This window comes from Salvelinus fontinalis, chromosome 31 (assembly GCF_029448725.1).
Source record: "Salvelinus fontinalis isolate EN_2023a chromosome 31, ASM2944872v1, whole genome shotgun sequence".
NCBI lineage: Eukaryota > Metazoa > Chordata > Actinopteri > Salmoniformes > Salmonidae > Salvelinus > Salvelinus fontinalis.
Window position 1 is genome coordinate 42,492,869 of NC_074695.1, and position 18,765 is coordinate 42,511,633.

Sequence of the window (18,765 nt, forward strand, 5' to 3'; positions counted from 1 at the left end):
TGCATGGGATCCATGTAAAGTCCTTAGGCTAAATTGTCCGTTTCATTTAAGTCCACCTTTTTCATTACCTGCGATAATCTTTCTTACTATGATCTCCCTCACTACTCCACATTGACCTCCCGACAGGGCCACTTTATTTTGTACTACAATGTTCTCTATTGTACAGTATAAGAGCATCACACAGTGAGTAAGAGTGAGAATCGCAGAATGGTGAACTTACTAAATGACTAGAGTTGACTGTGTGATATTAGGTTGCTTCTTGTGTAAATATTTTCCATCTGGATTTGAATGATTTGTACATCAGGTGAATGTTTAGTTGGAGGGGTGGAGGGGTAGGAGACAGGTACTGGGGAGATAGTAGGACAGAGGTGAGGAGGTATTAAAGCCATTTTTTTCTCAATATCAAATCATTTCTGGGAAATAATTCATTACAGGGATTGTTTTAAATTAAAATGGTAAAAAATAAGAAAATAATTGCTTCTTAGCGAAGAGCAATTTCTCAAGCAGAATTTAGCTAGAACTGGCTGCAAACTTGCATACTTGCTACTTCTCGACCACTACCTCCGACACTCACTCAGTTGCCCCTCTTGAAGCAGGGCAGTGTAAACAGAGCTGTCTTGTTGAGCCAATACTCAATACTCAATACTCACATGCTAACAGCAGAGCAATCTTTTTGAAACAGCTGAAATGTATAGATGTAACAGTATAACTTTAAACCGTCCCCTCGCCCCGACCTCGGGCGCGAACCAGGGACCCTCTGCACACATCAACAACTGACACCCACAAAGCATCGTTACCCATCGCTCCACAAAGGCCACGGCCCTTGCAGAGCAAGGTGCAACACTACTAATAGGTTTCAGAGCAAGTGACGTAACTGATTGAAACGCTACTAGCGCGTACCCGCTAACTAGCTAGCCATTTCACATCCGTTACATAGACATTTTCCAAATATTTTAGATTTCCCACTGGGCACAGACGTAATTTCAACGTCTAGTTTTGTTTACGTGAATTCAACTTCATATCAACAACAAATGTCACCATGTCATTGGATTTATGTAGCTTAAATGTTGGGTGAAAAAAACCCTGAAATTTCCTTATGTTGATGAGTTTTTGCAAATCCAATCAGTTCTCCACGTTGATTAAATGTCATCACACCGCGTCATTTTTTGTTGAAATGACGCGGGAACAACGTTGATTCAGCCAGTTCTTTTCCCCCAGTGGGTTGTTTCATCGAGTTTTTACCTGAAATTGCAGTAACAGCTTGTAACATTCGGACATTTTTTGCAATAGCTGCCGGCTGCACTGAGCCACGTAAAACTACGGAAGCCCATGCCTACCGCCAATTTCTTTTAAATGTAGATCATACAAATGGGACATTTGATTTCAGAGGTGGCACTACAGGTTACAGAGTGGTGGAGGAAAACAGTCTTCCTGGGGCCCAGAGTTATTTCCTGATCTGATATTAGCCTAGGTTAATTCCTTACCCTAGGTGTAGGGTATGACATAGTAATAAATCAGATGTTAAACACAGTTTTATATGGGCTAAGATGGGACCAGATTATTTTTCTAATCAGGTCATATGGTTTTAAATCTCCTGGCACTAGGGAGGATAAAAACATTAAAAACCCTTTACACAGACAAATAGACAACAACTGCGATTAGGCAATAAAAATGACAGGGCTGAGCTCGCTGTATGCAGGGTTGCGTCGTGTAGGCCAGGGGCGTCAAACTCATTCCGTGGAGGGTCTAGTGTCTGCAGCTTTTATCATTGGTATCCTTGGTTAATTCTCATATATTAAAATAGCATACAAAATATGCTATTTTAATATATGAGAATTAACCAATGATATCAGGCCACACCCGGCCATGATTACAGACACCTGTGTGTGTGTCTTTTGACACTATATAAACTAGTTACAGCAGTGTTTGTCATTATACCCTGATGAAGACAGCTTGTCTGTCGAAACGTTGGACATAAATATTTTTTGCATCTGAGCTCCTAGAGTGTGCTGCTCTCCTTTATTTTTGAATTGATAAAAATGAAACCTGGTTGTTGTAATGTTGTAAGGTAAGCCTACTGTACTTTTATATTCGTACGAGAGGGTTAATCATTCATTTTTGTTAAGCTAATGCAACTTGATGAAGACATGCTGTTAGCAACTGTGTCATGAGCTAAAATGTCACGAGCGTAGCCTACAGACGAGAAAATAAACCCTTTGTCTGCACATGCTTGTAAATTGTTGCATTATTCAAGAGTGTAATATGGTTTGGTTGAATTATTCATTAGTGTAATATGTTTTAGAAGAAAAGCTTGGCATCGTTGAATAGTTTGTGCTTACTGGCTAGTGGCTACTATGCTTTTTTACAATCAGTCTGAGCTGAGAATCAAGAATGACGTGTATTCTCCTTCATACCTCATAGTGGGAATAGGGTCCTAGCTGTTATTGGCAGAGAAGTTTGGAACTTTCTTTCTTATTGGTCTATTAACCATTTTACCGCCTGGTGATGTCACCCGGCAAGCCAAAACTTAATCCCATCAAAACAGGTCTCATCTTTTCAAACAGCTCTTACGCTAAAATGGCATTGTCATCATTTTCTAAATGTCACAGCATTGTTCCAACCTCATAGTGCGGAAGTATATGTAAAACACAGGAAATCACATTTTTGAATGCACTGAGCCTTTAACTACTGTAAAAGTGGTCGACACATGTCCTGGACTGGTGAGGTAAGTGTGTGTGTGAGTGTGTGTGTGTGTGTGTGCCCTCTTGTGTGCGTGCTCCCATGTGTGCATGTGTGTGTGTTTGTTTGCGAGCACGCATGTGTCTGCATGTGCACGGCGAGGGCGGCGCCAGGTCCGTTGGAATGCACCCAAGTGTGAAATGAAATGCATTATGGGCCTGCCAGGCAGCTTGGTGCTGTGGGAGGAGTCCCTCTGGCAACACTCGGGGCAGACTTCCCTCTTTCTTTCACTCCCTCCATTTATACATCTTTTATTATATAGTTATATAGCACTTTTTCTTTTTCTCTCTCTGGTATCTGTATCTCGCTTTACTTTGGTGAATTTGAAGAGGATTCGAAAGGTGACAGTCTCTCCATGACTGGGGATGCTTCACTGACCAAAATGAAAGTCTAAAGTTAAACATGAGATAATAATGGACTCATCTATTTTAGTGAGTGGTTCATCTCATAGGGTATATTTGTGTTCCATTTTTTAGCTCCCTTGACAAGTTCTAAATAGAAAGACGTATAAACATCTGACTTGTGTTACATAAGATGTGAACCCAGTCCCCTAGGACACCTAATGGTCATGAACTGTGGAGCCATTTTAAAAGAGCTGCTCCATTACATAATGACACTGTGATTTATTTCACCCTCTGATGATAGTGTCACCTCTACCCAAACAGGAAGTCTCGCTTTGTTTTTAAATGTCGCTGGGGTGAGGTCATTTCCTGTCTGTCCACCAGCCAGTCGGCCGGCCGGCGACATTCAAACCCACACTTGTTTTGTTTTAAAAGGAAGACAGGCGGAGAGAAAGAGAGAAAAAAGAAACTCAAATCCCAGATGTTTCCAAAACGTGTAGCCAACAGGATCATGCACCGCCCCTCTAACCCCCCCCCATCCCCCCCTTCAACAAAACCCCCGAAAGTCAGTTACCCTCTGATGACATCACAGTCAAGTGTAACTAATCAGAGGACAGAGAGCAGCCTGTGTGAAACAGACACAGGCGGACTCTTATGTCTATTTTAGTACATTAGAACGCTAGAGGACACAAACAACAAGACGGATGTGATGGACACACAGCCGAGAACTACGTTGCATATTCACTGCAGAAAACCTCCTCCATCTCTTTCTCTCTTTCTCCCTCGGCAATTTCTCTCTCCTTTCTCACTCCTCACTGTATTCCCCCCTCTACCTTCTCCTCCTCCGGCTTCTCTCCCTCCCCTCTTCTCTCTCTGCCCAGTGTTTTATCATTTCTCTCTGCAGCTGCCCAGTCAGCTCAGAGAGTGCATACAGGGACAGCTGGGCTGCAGAGAAAGACAGAGTGAAAGAAAGTAAGAAAGAGAGAGAGAGAGAGAGAGAGAGAGGGGAAGAGAGAAAGGACACAGAGAGAGAGGGAGCGACCGCGATTTCTCTCTCTCACAAATACCAAACCCACAACCAATATATTGTCGTGTTATTTCAAGAATAATAAAAAAAAAAATATATATATATATATAATGATTTTTTTCAAACAAACATTTATTTGTGAACTATATGACAAACAGGAGGCAATGCGATCTCAGGTGAACGGGCTACATAGTTGGACCCCCCCCCCCCCCAAAACCCCCTAAAAATCCACTCAAAATCACCTCTTTTCATTTATTTATCTCTTCCTTTCATTTCCTTTTTTCAAAACGAGTATGTACAAATAAATGTTCAAGTGTCTCTAGAAAGGGAGAGCGCTACATACTTCAACAGTCAGCTCAGCGCCACTGTAGACATTCAGCTTTATTCTCTATGCGAGGATAGAAAGAGTACAAATTATACCTCAATGTATTCTTTTCAAGTTACAATACACGTGATTCTTTTTTGTTGTTGTTTCGTTGTCAGTCATTGCATTCTTCTTTTACCAAGAGTCAATGTATTAAAAAGAAAGAAAATATATCAAGCGAATATACAGGCAATCTTTCAGTAATAATTTAGCTAATATTATTAACAGCATAAGCTAAGAATTCATGTACATATTGCTAGGCATTGTGACATGACAGTGGACAGTGTGGATGGGGAGGTGACATAATACAGTTTGCTTTAGGACAGATGAACAATGTCAAAGGTATGGTACAGTGGCATTGCCCTCTCATGCCTAGCAGTAACGCTCTCTAATTGGACTGTTGCTTTAGAATGTGCCAAGGCTCTCTCCTATCATTGGCTACCTGCTGTGTGACCAGCTACTGTTACCTGAGGGGGAGGAGCCTGCCAGACAGGTAGAAAGGCTATATTAGACCCGAAACAACTTCAAAAACACAAGAGGAAAGACCTTTACTGTAAACATAAGAACCTGAAGTGTATTAAGAAGAAGCATATCATATTTTCAGTTCCCTTTAAATTCAGGACTTCACTTTTCCATTCACTTCATGTGCTCTGTTAATTGTTTTGGGAAAGTAGAAGAGCAAAGTGGTCTTTGATACTGTATAACACTTTAGTATGTTTTGATGACAATGAGATGGCAGAGCCTTGCAGAGTACGCCTATATCCCTGACACTAACTTGACTGTACACAGTCTGTATCTATCTGGACCACGGGGACTGTAGGTAACTGGGCAAGCGCAGTTGTCAGAAGAGCTGCTGCTCACCAAGACAACTTTATATCAGAAAGGCACTCTAGTGACCTTATTATTGACAACACAACAAACATGGTGGGCCTCGGGCAGGTAGGCAGGTATTGCGTTTAGTTCTTCCAGGTCCTGTTTGTGAGGAGGGCAGGGAGGTAGCAGAGGACGGGTTGGGCAGCAGCTTCTATCAAAGGCCGGAGGAACCAGACCAGTTAGTCTGTCTGTGTGGACTGGAATCATGCTCGTCAGTGGTTGGATGGCTGGGCCTGGGAGAGACTGTGGGTCTGAACCACAAGGTGGTGGGTTATGTGCGTGTCACACATTCATTGAGGATCTCGGGGGTAGCGGCCAAATCAGTGTTTTTATGACAGTGACATGCTCATCTTTAAGGCACCTGCCAGGGACTGACTCCTAACCAATAGCCATTTATATAGAGTACTCTGTGCCACTGCCAATTTGGCAAAAACTGAGCCTTTTCTCTTACCTAAAAGCCTTGTAAAAAGCCATTTTTTCAATTAGGGAAGAATCTGCACTATTAGTTCAGCACCATTGCAATCCGAGAAAAACAAACAAACAGATATAAACATTTATATATATATATATATATATACACAAATAATTTACTTCTCTGAAAAAAGTTCCTTGGTATCAAAAGAACGTAAACCATTCGCTCTCTCTCTCCGTGCTTCTAAGAGTTGGTGACGACTTGTCACTTCTGAATGACGTGTACATAAGAGTGTACTGTATATCCACCTTGTGTCTAAAATCAATATAAGAACAACAATGTGGGGTCCTAGTTGTCGTTTGGCGCGAGCTGACCTAGTCCAACAGGCACTTCAAAGTCACCATAGTAACAGGCTGACTGACAGCTATCAGACCTTAAAGGGACACTTCAAAATGGAAGGAATCAATCAAATATAACTAGACAATTTCTCAGTCTCTCTCGTCTCGGATTTCATTTCAAGGTACAAATAACCCTCTTCACAACCAAGGCTTTTGTCGTCCCCCCCCCCCCCCCTTTTAAAGATATCATTTCTTCATTAAACATATTACACAAAGGATCTCACGAACTGAGTGATGACGTGAGAAAGTAACGAGCTAACCTTCTGTAGAGGACGTTGTCACACAAAGCAGGAGAAAAGAGGTCAGGAACACACCGACAGTCAATGAAAGAGAAACACGCACAATTGAACAGATTACCCAGAGTGTCATTGGAATTGTAACTTAAACAAAGGAATGCATTTTGTCTCAAAATGGGACAAGTAGTTTGCGTTTTTTTCCTGGCAGGGATCTTTACAGCTGGGTTTAAATTGAGTATAGTTCCTCCTGTACTCATACAGCCTACAGTACAGTACACACAGGAGACACCCCTCATAGTCCTAACCACCATACTATCATTGTGTGCCAACAGCAGGCAGATGACAAACCTTCAAACAACCTTCAGAAAACATAGGATCATATTATACGTGATATATCGTAGCAACGTCAATGTCCTAGCCCGACATCGGATTCAAGTCTTTTGGAAAAACAACAAGCATAACATCTGGCAGTTGACGTAAAAAAAACAAAGAAACGTTGAACAGGCGTTTTTTTGATGGTTGATGGTTGACAACAGCAAGAGGTGGTAATTCAATAGTCCAGGATGTTTCCCCCTGTGCAATTCCAGGTAAAGTAGAGTGCTGAGTGTTCTGACATGATATAAATCCAAAACACTGTCCAAAATGGCACCCGATTCCCTAAATACTGCACTATATAGGGAGTAGTGTGTGAAGTGGGGTTGTCCTGCTGGTAGTTGACAGTGGATATGGTGGTCACAGAGGAATCCTAGGAGATCAGGGTCTTGCTTTGTCCTTGGCATTAGAATATTCTGCTTGGGTTTTAGTTCCAATTCTAGATATCTGTGTATGTGCGCGCGCACGTGTGACAGTGATTCTGTGTGGCAGTTTGTGGGGAATTGTGTGTATGTACATTATGCATGTGGCAGTGTGTTTGTGTGGCGGTTTGTTGGTGTATGTATGTATGTATGTGTGTGAGCAAAGATGTTTGTGTGTGTGCGTGTACGTTTTGTGACAGTACTGTAGCCTATGTGGCAGTGTGTTGGCGAGGCAGCATGCATGTTCGTGTGTGTGTGTGGCAGTGTGAGCTTCCGTGCTCTCTCTGATCCATCACTCATTGCTTGGATCCAATCTCTCCTCTGTTGCCGTTGGAGACTCCTGGGAGAGGTGGATGCAGAGGCCCGGTGAATGGCGTGTGGCCGAGCGGGAGGGCCGGACGGAACAGGAAGTCAGAGCCTGGGAGGTGCAATCACACACTGCATCCTGGGACAGGAAGGAGACAGTAAATAGTTACGTTATAATCCAATCCAATGAAAGACGAAGCTGTTTAAATAATATGCTTGGATATGATGTCCTGTGTGTGTGTGTGTGTGTACGCGCGCGCACGTTCATGTGTATGCTCCTGTCTCTGCGTGAGTGTGTGTGTGTGCGCCTGAACCTACCTCAATGCTAGAGCTCATGGTCAGGTCCCTGGTGGTGGGGTCCCTGGCGGTGGGGTCCCTGGTGGTGGGGTCCCTGGTGGTGGGGTCCCTGGTGGTGGGGTCCCTGGCAGTGGGGTCCCTGATGGTGGGGTCCCTGACGGTGGGGTCCCTGACGGTGGGGTCCCTGGTGGTGGGGTCCTTGGCGGTGGGGTCCCTGGCGGTGGCCCCAAGCTCCTCCCTGGGCATCTGTCTCATGAACCTCTTGTTAACGATCTTGGTTACACTGTCGTTCCCCACCAGCGAGGCCCCGGAGAGGCACTCTGGCTTAGGCTCATCCGTGGCCCCCACCTCCCTCTGCCCTCTCTCCCCTCCCCCAGGCATGGGCGTCCCGGTCCGACCGCATACGTTCCTGAAGAATTCCTGGAAGGGACCGTATTTCTGGGCTCCGGTGTCGGGGCCAGGGCCAGAGGGCTTCCCTGCTGCCTGACGGGCTGGGCTGACCCCCGGCTCACTCTTCCACAGGGACTCCACGCTGCCTGAGTGCTCCACCACACTGAACAGGCTGGACAGGCCATCGTTGAGGCCACTGAGCACGGGGCTGTCCCTGGTGGTGGTGGAGCGGGCCCAGGCCGAGCCGCTGGAGGTCGAGGAGCGCTGGTGCAGGTTCCACAGGCTGCGATCCCGGGAGGAAGCCGAGGATGACCCCCCTCCGTCCAACTTGGAGGAGGATGCGGAGATGCGGCGCTGAAGCTTGGGGGAGCCGTACTTGGGCGAACAGCAGGGCCTGTCGATGCGGCTGTGCACCTTATCCAGGGACGAGGAGATGTGGCGTGAGCGGGCCGAGGCCAGTGAGGACGAGGGCCGGGGGGACCAGGAGGACTTGGTGTGGAGGCCCCCCACCCCCCGAGACCCGAGCCCGTCCGTCTGCAGTCCCACGCTCACAAACTGGGCCGTCTGGGTGGAGCGGCTAGACACCCCCACCGTCTGGCTGGCCGCGTCCTTGCTGCACTTCCTCTCCAGAGAGCTGGAACGGATGGCCTGGCGCACACAGTTGGTCATCTCCTTCATGTCGTCCGAGAGGTTGGCAGAGATCTCCAGGCCGTGGAAGGGCGCCACCCCCGCGCCACCGCTGCTGTTCTCCAGAAGTTCCCTGTGCTGCTCGGACAGAGAGCTCAGCCACTGGTCGTAGGACGAAGAGGAGGAGGCAAAGGAGGAAGAGGGAGGCTGGCCCTCCGGGGCCCCAGCGTCTGACGGAGTTGAAGCCCGGGACAGGTGGCCTTGCTGGGCTTGAGGTTTGTCCTGCTTCTCCTTGGCCAGCCGGCTCTCCATACGGCGCATGGTAGGGGGGCTGTAGTAGATGCGGATACCGGTCTTGTCGGGGGCCGTGTAGCTCCTCTGGATGCTCCCCAGGCCCAGGAAACTACTGGGGGAGCTGGGGCAGTCCCACGTCTTGAAGGGTGCATTACCCTGCTCCATCATAGCCACCTCATTGGTCAGGTACTTCCAGTTCTTCCTGGTGAGGTCACCCAGGTCTGTGTGGGCTAGAAGGGGAGGGGCATGGGTGTTGGGCTGGTCCTTCTCTCCCTCCTCATTGGCTGTCCCGTTGATCTCCTGACCCGGAAGGAAAGGACAGGCCTCCAGCAGACCCTCCAACTCTGGCATGGACGGGATGGATTTGGTCCTGGGAGGAGAAAAATGACATCACTAAACATTTTTCATGACAACTGAAATGTAGAGTTTTGTTTACATTCAAAGCCAATGTTACCTTGGTAAATTACTTCCACTTGTAACAGCGTCTGTTGCAGTTTCCCTTTCGGAGGTGGTTTTGTCGTGCAGAGACTGTAAGGGAGAGAAACAAGGAGAGGTTTTAAGTTGCCGGCCCAGCCAGGCTGTGGTTTTATAGGTAGTGTTTAATGGAGGACATGATGAGGATGTGGGCATCATGAAGGAGATACAGTATCTCTCCCTGACAGAGGGCTCGCTGTCCATGTAGTGACGCTGACTCAGGACCGTTCAGCTCACACACACACACACACACACACACACACACACACACACACACACACACACACACACACACACACACACACACACACACACACACACACACACACACACACACACACACACACACACACACACACACACACACACACACTAAACCATTTCCTCTCAGAGGGGAGGGAGGAAAGATGAGAGGGGATGGGGGGAAGGAGAGAGAGGAGGGGAGGGAAGGAGAGAGAGGAGGTGAAGGAAGGGAGGAAGGAAGAAGAGGAGGATGGGGAAGGTTCATTGAAATCCTACAGTACATGACTGCTGTCTACTTCATGAAGGAAAGGAAACAAGTTGTTTGTTTTTTTACACAGGTTTTGTTTTCAGGGCGTTTTGAAGCACGGCGAACAGAACCAACAGCAGTGCTGCGACAGATTGGAGAAAATAGTAGAGAGAGAAAGAGGCGTCTGTCTGAAATAATGACATGTCCTCTTGTGTGCTTGGCCTCAGTGCTACGTTTCCTGTACAATTTTCTGCCACAATGAGTATTGGAGCAAGAGAGAGAGAGAGAGAGAGAGAGAGAGAGAGAGAGAGAGAGTCCTATTTTCCAAGACCAGCCAGTCAGTTTGGGATAGACTGGATGACAGCCAGACAGGCACAGGTAATGAGGCTGGGCTGGTAGTAGGGCCAGTCAGACTATACCACGCACAAGCGCGTGCTCACACACACACACACGTGCTCACACACACACACACACACACACACGTGCTCACACACACACACACACACACACACACGCGTGCTCACACACACACACGTGCTCACACACACACACACACACACACACACACACACACACACACACACACACACACACACACACACACACACACACACACACACACACACACACACACACACACACACACACACACACACACACACACACACACACACACACACACACACACGCCTCCAGTGTGGTTAGACCACACAGCAGACACACTCCTGTTCAGCAGCATGCTGTCTGTCTTGTACTGGCCAGTCATCCACCCACAGTGAAAGTTCTATGGAAAACGCTAAACCTATAGTCATAGAGTTCAGGAATGCATACAAGCCTGCAATTTCCTACCCGTGACAACCTCCCATTCCACCCCATCAAAATACCACCCGAGGAAGGAAAACGAAGATAGTCATTAGATGTCACAAGGATATTCAGCGTCACTCTCAGTACTCATGGCTAAGTGTCACTCTCAATATACATGGCTAAGCCAGACTACTAGACTATGCTAGAATAGAATTGAACAGAGTAGAGTAGAAGCTCTGAGGTGCAAAAAAATCGAGTTACCATCTTGTTCTGTAGCCTCTGCTCCCACTGGCCTCTCTCCTGATTGAAGTGCTCCAGGAGCTCCAGCTTCTCACGGCTCCAGTTCCTCTCTCCCATCTGCAGCTGCTTGGTCAGGTCCATGACGGCGGCGTACGAGTCGGCCAGGAGGTGCGGGTACTCCTCGCGCTCCCTCTTCAGAGCCATCTTCAGGTCGGGAGGTCCTTGGAGGTCCTTCTCTCCCCCGGCCAGCACAGCTTGGCCCAACTTGCTCTCCAGCTGGAAGGGGGTGACAGAGAGAGTGGATTGGGCGAGGTTAATGAACATGGCGAATTATGAGAGATGTTAGTGCGATTGGTGCGCAAGTTCTTGTTCCATGCATTTCGGAACAGCTACATTAGACGTAGGCCTACGGCTGATGAAATGCCCAATTGCAGAAAAGCTTCCTGAATTCAACTCTCTCTCTCACTGGCTTCCACTCTTTTTCTTTCTTTCTGTCTGTCTTGTCTCAGAGAACAACTGTTAGTGTTTATCTGAATTAGTGATGTGAGGGTTGAGGGTCCTGACATAATGTGTGGATGAAGGGCGTTGGGCGGCGGGCGGGTTCGACCAAAGAGAAAACAATGCATAAAAAAATCGAAACGTCAGCATCACTCATGTGAATATCTAAACAGACTTTTTTTGCTCTTTAGTATTTCTCCCTCTATAAAACCAGATACGGAGCAATTAGAGAGAGCCCCATGAACAACAACAGCGGATGCTTTGTGTGTGTGTGTGTGTGTGTGTGTGTGTGTGTGTGTGTGTGTGTGTGTGTGTGTGTGTGTGTGTGTGTGTGTGTGTGTGTGTGTGTGACAATTTGAACAAGGCATCCCTTGTTTCTGAGGCGGAAGAGAAAACAGACAGAAAACCTGGAAACTCAGTCACATTAAAGAGACGACAGCTGAAGACGCCCCCACTACGTTTCTCCCCTCGTCCTCTTTTCCTCCTCTCTCCACCTCTCCCTCCTCTCCAATCCCCCCATTAGAATGAATCAAGCTGTGCTTCAAGGAGGCGATTGCTCTTTATATTTTTTACGAGTCCGTCTCGTTTCTTTCTTGTATTAGAGCTCACAGCTTTCGGCGGAGGGAGCCCCATCAATCGCTACGGTAGGGACGACTGCAGGTTCCTCCCTTATATGGTGCTAATGGAGTCTGGGCGGCCTATTGGATGACTATGCCATTCGTCTCCGACGGCGACGGAGCGTTGATCTCATGTGATGATGAATATCCCTAATGAGTTTTATTGGTGAGGCGTTGCGGGGCTGTGACTTAATAGTTGTCTGGAGGTTTATGGCACAAAGAAAGACATTTGCTTTAAACGCTCCCAATTCACCCCAGATTCCCCCCAAAAACCACTGCAGACAGACTTCCTTAGAGGGTTTTCTGTAGGCATCTGTAGGCATTAGGCCCTAAGCCTGGTTCCACAGTGCAACAGCTGCCGGTGCCATGCCACGTTGCCAGGATGGCATCCTACTGATGTGGTTGGCAGAGCAGATCAGGGAGAGATTGGTCCCAGCTGTGCCATCCAGTTCTTGGGCACCAGACCAGTGGGTCTACACAAGACAAGGGCAGCAGTAACAGCATAGTTTATAGAGTGAAGGGGGTATTGTAGAATTGTGTGTGTGTGTGTGTGTGTGTGTGTGTGTGTGTGTGTGTGTGTGTGTGTGCGTGCGTGCGTGCGTGCGTGCGTGCGTGCGTGCGTGCGTGCGTACGTGCATGACTCTCAGGGTAGGGCAGCAGATGACGAATGAGTTTCTCCAAAAAGAAGAAAAGCAAAGTCACTCGTCAGCCCTTTCAGATGACAAATGATCCCAGACCGGGGAAAGAGAGCCAACGCTTTGATTATGGCCGTGATTCACACAGGTGACGCCATTTTAAAGTGATCCAACTGAATTACTACTCTGGCATTTGGGTCTTCCTGTGAGTTCACAAACAGAACACAAATCAGGAGGTTAATTAACCCAAGGCTACAGCATGTGACCCGCTCCTGCAGTCCATGTAGGACCTTATTTAATCAGGAAATATCAACGAAAAAGAAGTTAGTTGTATCAAGTTTAATAAAGGTCTAGAACTATAGCGCAAGAAGCCCATTTTACTCTCTCCCTATCCCTCTTTTCCCCCTCTCCCTCTCTCCCTATTCCTCTTTTCCCCCTCTCCCTCTCTCCCTATGCCTCTTTTCCCCCTCTCTCCCTCTCTCCCTATCCCTCTTTTCCCCCTCTCCCTCTCTCCCTATCCCTCTTTTCCCCCTCTCTCCCTCTCTCCCTACCCCTCTTTTCCCCCTCTCTCCCTATCCCCCTTTTCCCCCTCTCTCCCTATCTATCTTTTCCCCCTCTCCCTATCCCCCTTTCCCCCCTCTCTCCCTATCCCCCTTTTCCCCCTCTCTCCCTCTCTCCCTATCCCTCTTTTCCCCCTCTCTCCCTATCCCTCTTTTCCCCCTCTCTCCCTCTCTCCCTTTCCCCCCTCTCTCCCTCTCCCCCCTCTCTCCCTCTCCCCCTTTTCCCCCTCTCTCCCTATCCCCCTTTCCCCCCTCTCTCCCTATCCCTCTTTTCCCCCTCTCTCCCTATCCCCCTTTTCCCCCTCTCTCCCTATCCCCCTTTACCCCCTCTCTCCCTATCCCTCTTTTCCCCTTCTCTCCCTCTCTCCCTATCCCCCTTTTCCCCCTCTCTCCCTATCCCCCTTTACCCCCTCTCTCCCTCTCTCCCTATCCCTCTTTTCCCCCTCTCTCCCTCTCCCTCTTTTCCCCCTCTCTCCCTCTCTCCCTATCCTTCTTTTCCCCCTCTCCCTATCCCTCTTTTCCCCCTCTCTCCCTCTCTCCCTACCCCCCTTTTTCCCCTCTCTCCCTATCCCCCTTTTCCCCCTCTCTCCCTATCCCCCTTTCCCCCTCTTTCCCTCTCTCCCTATCCCCCTTTTCCCCCTCTCTCCCTCTCTCCCTATCCCCCTTTTCCCCCTCTCTCCCTATCCCTATTTTCCCCCTCTCTCCCTCTCTCCCTATCCCCCTTTTTCCCCTCTCTCCCTATCTCTCTTTCCCCCCTCTCTCCCTATCCCTCTTTTCCCCCTCTCTCCCTCTCTCCCTATCCCCCTTTTCCCCCTCTCTCCCTATCCCCCTTTTCCCCCTCTCTCCCCCTTTCCCCCCTCTCTCCCTATCCCCCCTTTTCCCCCTCTCTCCCTATCCCCCTTTTCCCCCTCTCTCCCTATCCCCCTCTTCCCCCTCTCTCCCTATCCCCCCCTCTCCCTATCCCCCTTTTCCCCCTCTCTCCCTATCCCTCTTTTCCCCCTCTCTCCCTCTCTCCCTATCCCCCTTTTCCCCCTCTCTCCCTATCCCTCTTTTCCCCCTCTCCCCCTATCCCCCTTTTCCCCCTCTCTCCCTACCCCTCCCCTCTCCCTCTCCCCCTTTCCCCCCTCTCTCCCTATCCCTCTTTTTCCCCTCTCTCCCTCTCTCCCTATCCCCCTTTTCCCCCTCTCTCCCGGACACACAACACATTACTACTGCCATGGAGGAGAGAAACAAAAGCCTCTACGGGGGATTCGTGAGGAGGGAGGGAGGATGGAGAAGACCTGGCCCACTCCTGACCTGATCCACTCCTCCATGGCTGTAAATTGTGACCCAGTTATGGTGTTGTGGCTGTGGTGGTGCCACCAGGACAGCGGATCCCCACGGCACAGTGCTGCTCAGGGCAGGCGGCCATTTACCTGTGCCCTTTCAGAGCCGTGGAGGAGGGACCGCAGAGGGAGGGAACAGTCTGACAGGACCAATGAACCATGCTTCAAACTGTCTACTGTACTGTGCCCCTCCCTCTCCTTCTCCACAGCTCACCCCCCCCCCCCCCTCCCTCCCTCTGTTAATTTCTCCCCCACTCTCTTCACGCTTTCTCTCTCTCTCATTATTACTCTTCATCTCTCCTCCTCCTAATTACTTTTTTATATTTTTCTCCTTCTCTTTCCCCCCTGGTCTGATATTATGTATTATCTTGCTGTAATGCAGTGGCCTGCCTCAAAGCATGTTAGTTTAAGTCATTGCGGAGGCTGCTGTTATGAGAACGTCTCAGGCTGGCAGTCGTCTGGATATTAAACTCATCTCTCACTGCCAGACACACACACACACACACACACACACACACACACACACACACACACACACACACACACACAGACACACACACAGAGAGAGAGAGTGAACGGCGGTCTGAGGGCAAAGCAGACAGCCAGACGGAACAGCAGACAAATAGATTGGTACAAATCCACCACCTCAGGATATCAGCAGTTTCAAGCCATTCGTTACTATGAGCATTGGTGATGAAATGAATACCCAGTGACTGATTCATACCGATCTGTAACACAATCCTCCACAACTCGGCAGCTTTCTCCAGTGACTAGATTGTAACAAATGGCAGGTCATGTCATCCTTCATGAATGGGTAACTTGATCTGTGTACAGCTCCACGGTGTGCTCTCCTGCATGCTGAATGGATAGCTAGCTATAGTTCCACTATAAAACCTCACTTAAAACGGCCGTACAAATCAATGGCTTTGCCCCAGACATCCAGGTAGCCAAAGGGAGAAACGATTGGGGCCAAGTAGCTATAGAATATCTGACTGATCAGGCATGAAATCTACACTAAAGTAATGACTCCACCTCCAAGCAGGGAGAGATCGTAACCCTGGTGACTAGAGTCCTATTATCTGTCCTCTCTCTCCAGTAGTCTGTGATACCAGGGTGCTAAAAGGCCTGATGAATTACTGTCCTCCCAGGGGAGGCTTTACGCTAAGCCTAGATAATGGTCTGTAAGCTACATAATAACCCGGCTTCTAAAATAGCCCAATAACACCTGATGGCTGAGGGTTTTTACATGGTTTTAGGTCAACTAGCTATACACTCTTAGAGAAAAAGGGGTTCCAAAATGGGTTCTTCGGCTGTCCCCGTAGGAGAACCCTTTTTGGTTCCAGGTCGAACCCATTGGGTTCCATTTATAACCCTCCTCTGTAGAAAGGGTTCTACATGGAACTCAAAAGGGTTCTAACTGCAGCCAAAAAGCTTTCTTCAAAGGGTTCTCCTATGGGGACAGCCGAAGAACACTTTTAGGTTCTAGATAGCACCTTTAATTTCTAAGCGTGTTGGTTCTAAACTATACAACAGAGCGTTTCCATCAATACCTTGTCAGCCACACTGAGTGCACCTACGAGGGCACAGTCAAATGTCCATTTCAGTAATTCTATTTTAATGCCAGTTACTTTCAGTAGGTGTTCTGGTCTTACCTGGGTGATGAGGCTCTTGAGCTCTGTCCTCTCCACTTCCCAGGAGGCCTTGGCGCGGGCAAACTGCTGGGTGAGTTCCTGTGAGCCCTGGCGCTCCTCTCGCAGCTCTCCGCTCAGATCCTGGAGCGTTCCCTTCAGGTCCGCCAGAGTGCTGCTCACGCCGCTCGTCTAGACCACGGACAGGATGGAGAATCAGTGAGAGGACCTCGTCATAGAGGCGAATATAATATTTACATTTAAAATGATTACTATCTGAGTAATACCTCTATATTATCTCTAACTATCTATCTCTCGAGGATCTCTATGCCACATTTAGTCTAAAATATTCCCTACTTTAATACTATATTTTCCTGTGTTAACCCTGTGTGTCCTGTACCTGTTTGTAGCTCTTCTCCAGCAGGCAGAGCTCCTTGGAGATGCTGGGGCTGAGGGGCTGGTGCTCTGCGGCGGCCATCTTGTTGTCTCCCTGGTGGGCGGCCAGACTCTCCTCCTCCAGCAGCAGGTACAGGTCCTTCAGACTGTTCACCTGTAGGGAAACACACAGCACATTATCTGTCAGTCAGTCAGTTAAACAATTAGTCAGTCAGCCAGCCAATCAGCCAGCAAGCCAACCAACCAACCAACCAACCAACCAACCAACCAACCAATTCTGCCACAACTAAGTGGCTGATTCAAAAGGAGAAGGTATCAACCAGTCCCGTACCTCCAGGACATCCTTGGCCTCCGTGTCCAGCTTGCGTCCCAGACGCCACTGTTTGAGGAAGCAGCGCAGCTTGAGGCTGAGCAGCAGCAGGGTCTGCTTGAGTTGATGGGACTCCTGCACCATCAGGTTCCTCTCTTGGCTCCAGAACTTCTGTTGCAGCCGCGTCTGCAGACTCAGACTCTGCAGCTGGAAGTCCCTCCTCGTCAGGGCCTTCTGGTGCTCCTCCTGCAGCTGGACACACACACACACACACACACACACACACACACACACACACACACACACACACACACACACACACACACACACACACACACACACACACACACACACACACACACACACACACACACACACAGGACACAGGCCAGTTAGTGAGGGCTACAGTGACATATTTGTTATTATAAGGGATTAGCTTCATAGCAGTTGTTTGTGAAGTTTGCATTTAGCTGTTTGCTAAGTGGGTGCATGTATGTAATAAACTGTTGTTAAATATATATAGTAGCGATACCGTACTGTTCTCCTGTGGGGCGCATATTCTGTATTAGCACTGACAGGACGTGACAGTGGCAATGCTCTGCGTGGTTTAGCAGGGTTTGTCTGTAGTCACTGTGGTGTCCATAGATATAGACCAGTCATGTCTCCATGGTTGTGTACATAGATATAGACCAGTCGTGTCTCCATGGTTGTGTACATAGATATAGAACAGTCGTGTCTCCATGGTTGTGTACATAGATATAGAACAGTCGTGTCTCCATGGTTGTGTACATAGATATAGAACAGTCGTGTCTCCATGGTTGTGTACATAGATATAGAACAGTCGTGTCTCCATGGTTGTGTACATAGATATAGAACAGTCGTGTCTCCATGGTTGTGTACATAGATATAGAACAGTCGTGTCTCCATGGTTGTGTACATAGATATAGACCAGTCGTGTCTCCATGGTTGTGTACATAGATATAGAACAGTTGTGTCTCCATGGTTGTGTACATAGATATAGAACAGTCATGTCTCCATGGTTGTGTACATAGATATAGAACAGTCGTGTCTCCATGGTTGTGTACATAGATATAGAACAGTCGTGTCTCCATGGTTGTGTACATAGATATAGAACAGTCGTGTCTCCATGGTTGTGTACATAGATATAGACCGGTCGTGTCTCCATGGTTGTATACATAGATATAGACCAGTCGTGTCTCCATGGCTGTGTACCTGTGAGACTGTCTGAGAACTGCTGTGGGTGTGGTCTCGGTGGGCCTGTCTCTCCAGAGTCAGTTCCTCCTGCGTCCCGTGAGCCGTCTCCCTCGCATCCGACAGAAGGGCCTGCAGCTCACTGATCTGCTGAGGGAAGAACGGCGGGAGGGAGGGAGGGAGGGAGCGAGCGAGCGAGCGAGCGAGAGAGAGAGAGAGAGAGAGAGAGAGAGAGAGAGAGAGAGAGAGAGAGAGAGAGAGAGAGAGAGAGAGAGAGAGAGAGAGAGAGAGAGAGAGAGAGAGAGAGAGAGAGAGAGAACACCATTATAGCTAGAGTAAAATACACCACACCACCTCCCAACTGAAAAAATATCCTCCTTTAGATTGTATAACACAACAAACATGTCTCATGTATTGATCATAACTATACTCCAAACAGGGAACAACAATCCCCGCCTTTTGTCACACCGCTAAAGAA

At 48.3% G+C, this 18,765-nt stretch overlaps 1 protein-coding gene across 4 annotated transcripts in view; it reads right to left on the reverse strand.

Annotated features, from left to right (window-relative positions):
- Window positions 1-6,909: 6,909 nt before the first annotated feature.
- The window catches only part of LOC129830296 (protein SOGA1-like), a 79,743-nt gene continuing 67,887 nt past the window's right edge, over window positions 6,910-18,765 (reverse strand). For 3 of the 4 annotated variants that reach the window (XM_055892770.1, XM_055892773.1, XM_055892769.1), the window contains exons 7-14: window positions 18,309-18,437; window positions 17,097-17,327; window positions 16,770-16,919; window positions 16,394-16,561; window positions 11,128-11,382; window positions 9,553-9,626; window positions 7,809-9,468; window positions 6,910-7,629 (exon numbers count right to left, since the gene is read on the reverse strand). In XM_055892770.1, the coding sequence (XP_055748745.1) occupies window positions 7,477-7,629; window positions 7,809-9,468; window positions 9,553-9,626; window positions 11,128-11,382; window positions 16,394-16,561; window positions 16,770-16,919; window positions 17,097-17,327; window positions 18,309-18,437 (2,820 nt within the window). In that variant the 3' untranslated portion in view covers window positions 6,910-7,476. The remainder of the gene's footprint in view (window positions 7,630-7,808; window positions 9,469-9,552; window positions 9,627-11,127; window positions 11,383-16,393; window positions 16,562-16,769; window positions 16,920-17,096; window positions 17,328-18,308; window positions 18,438-18,765) is intronic. The other variant, XM_055892772.1, reaches the window with a different exon arrangement.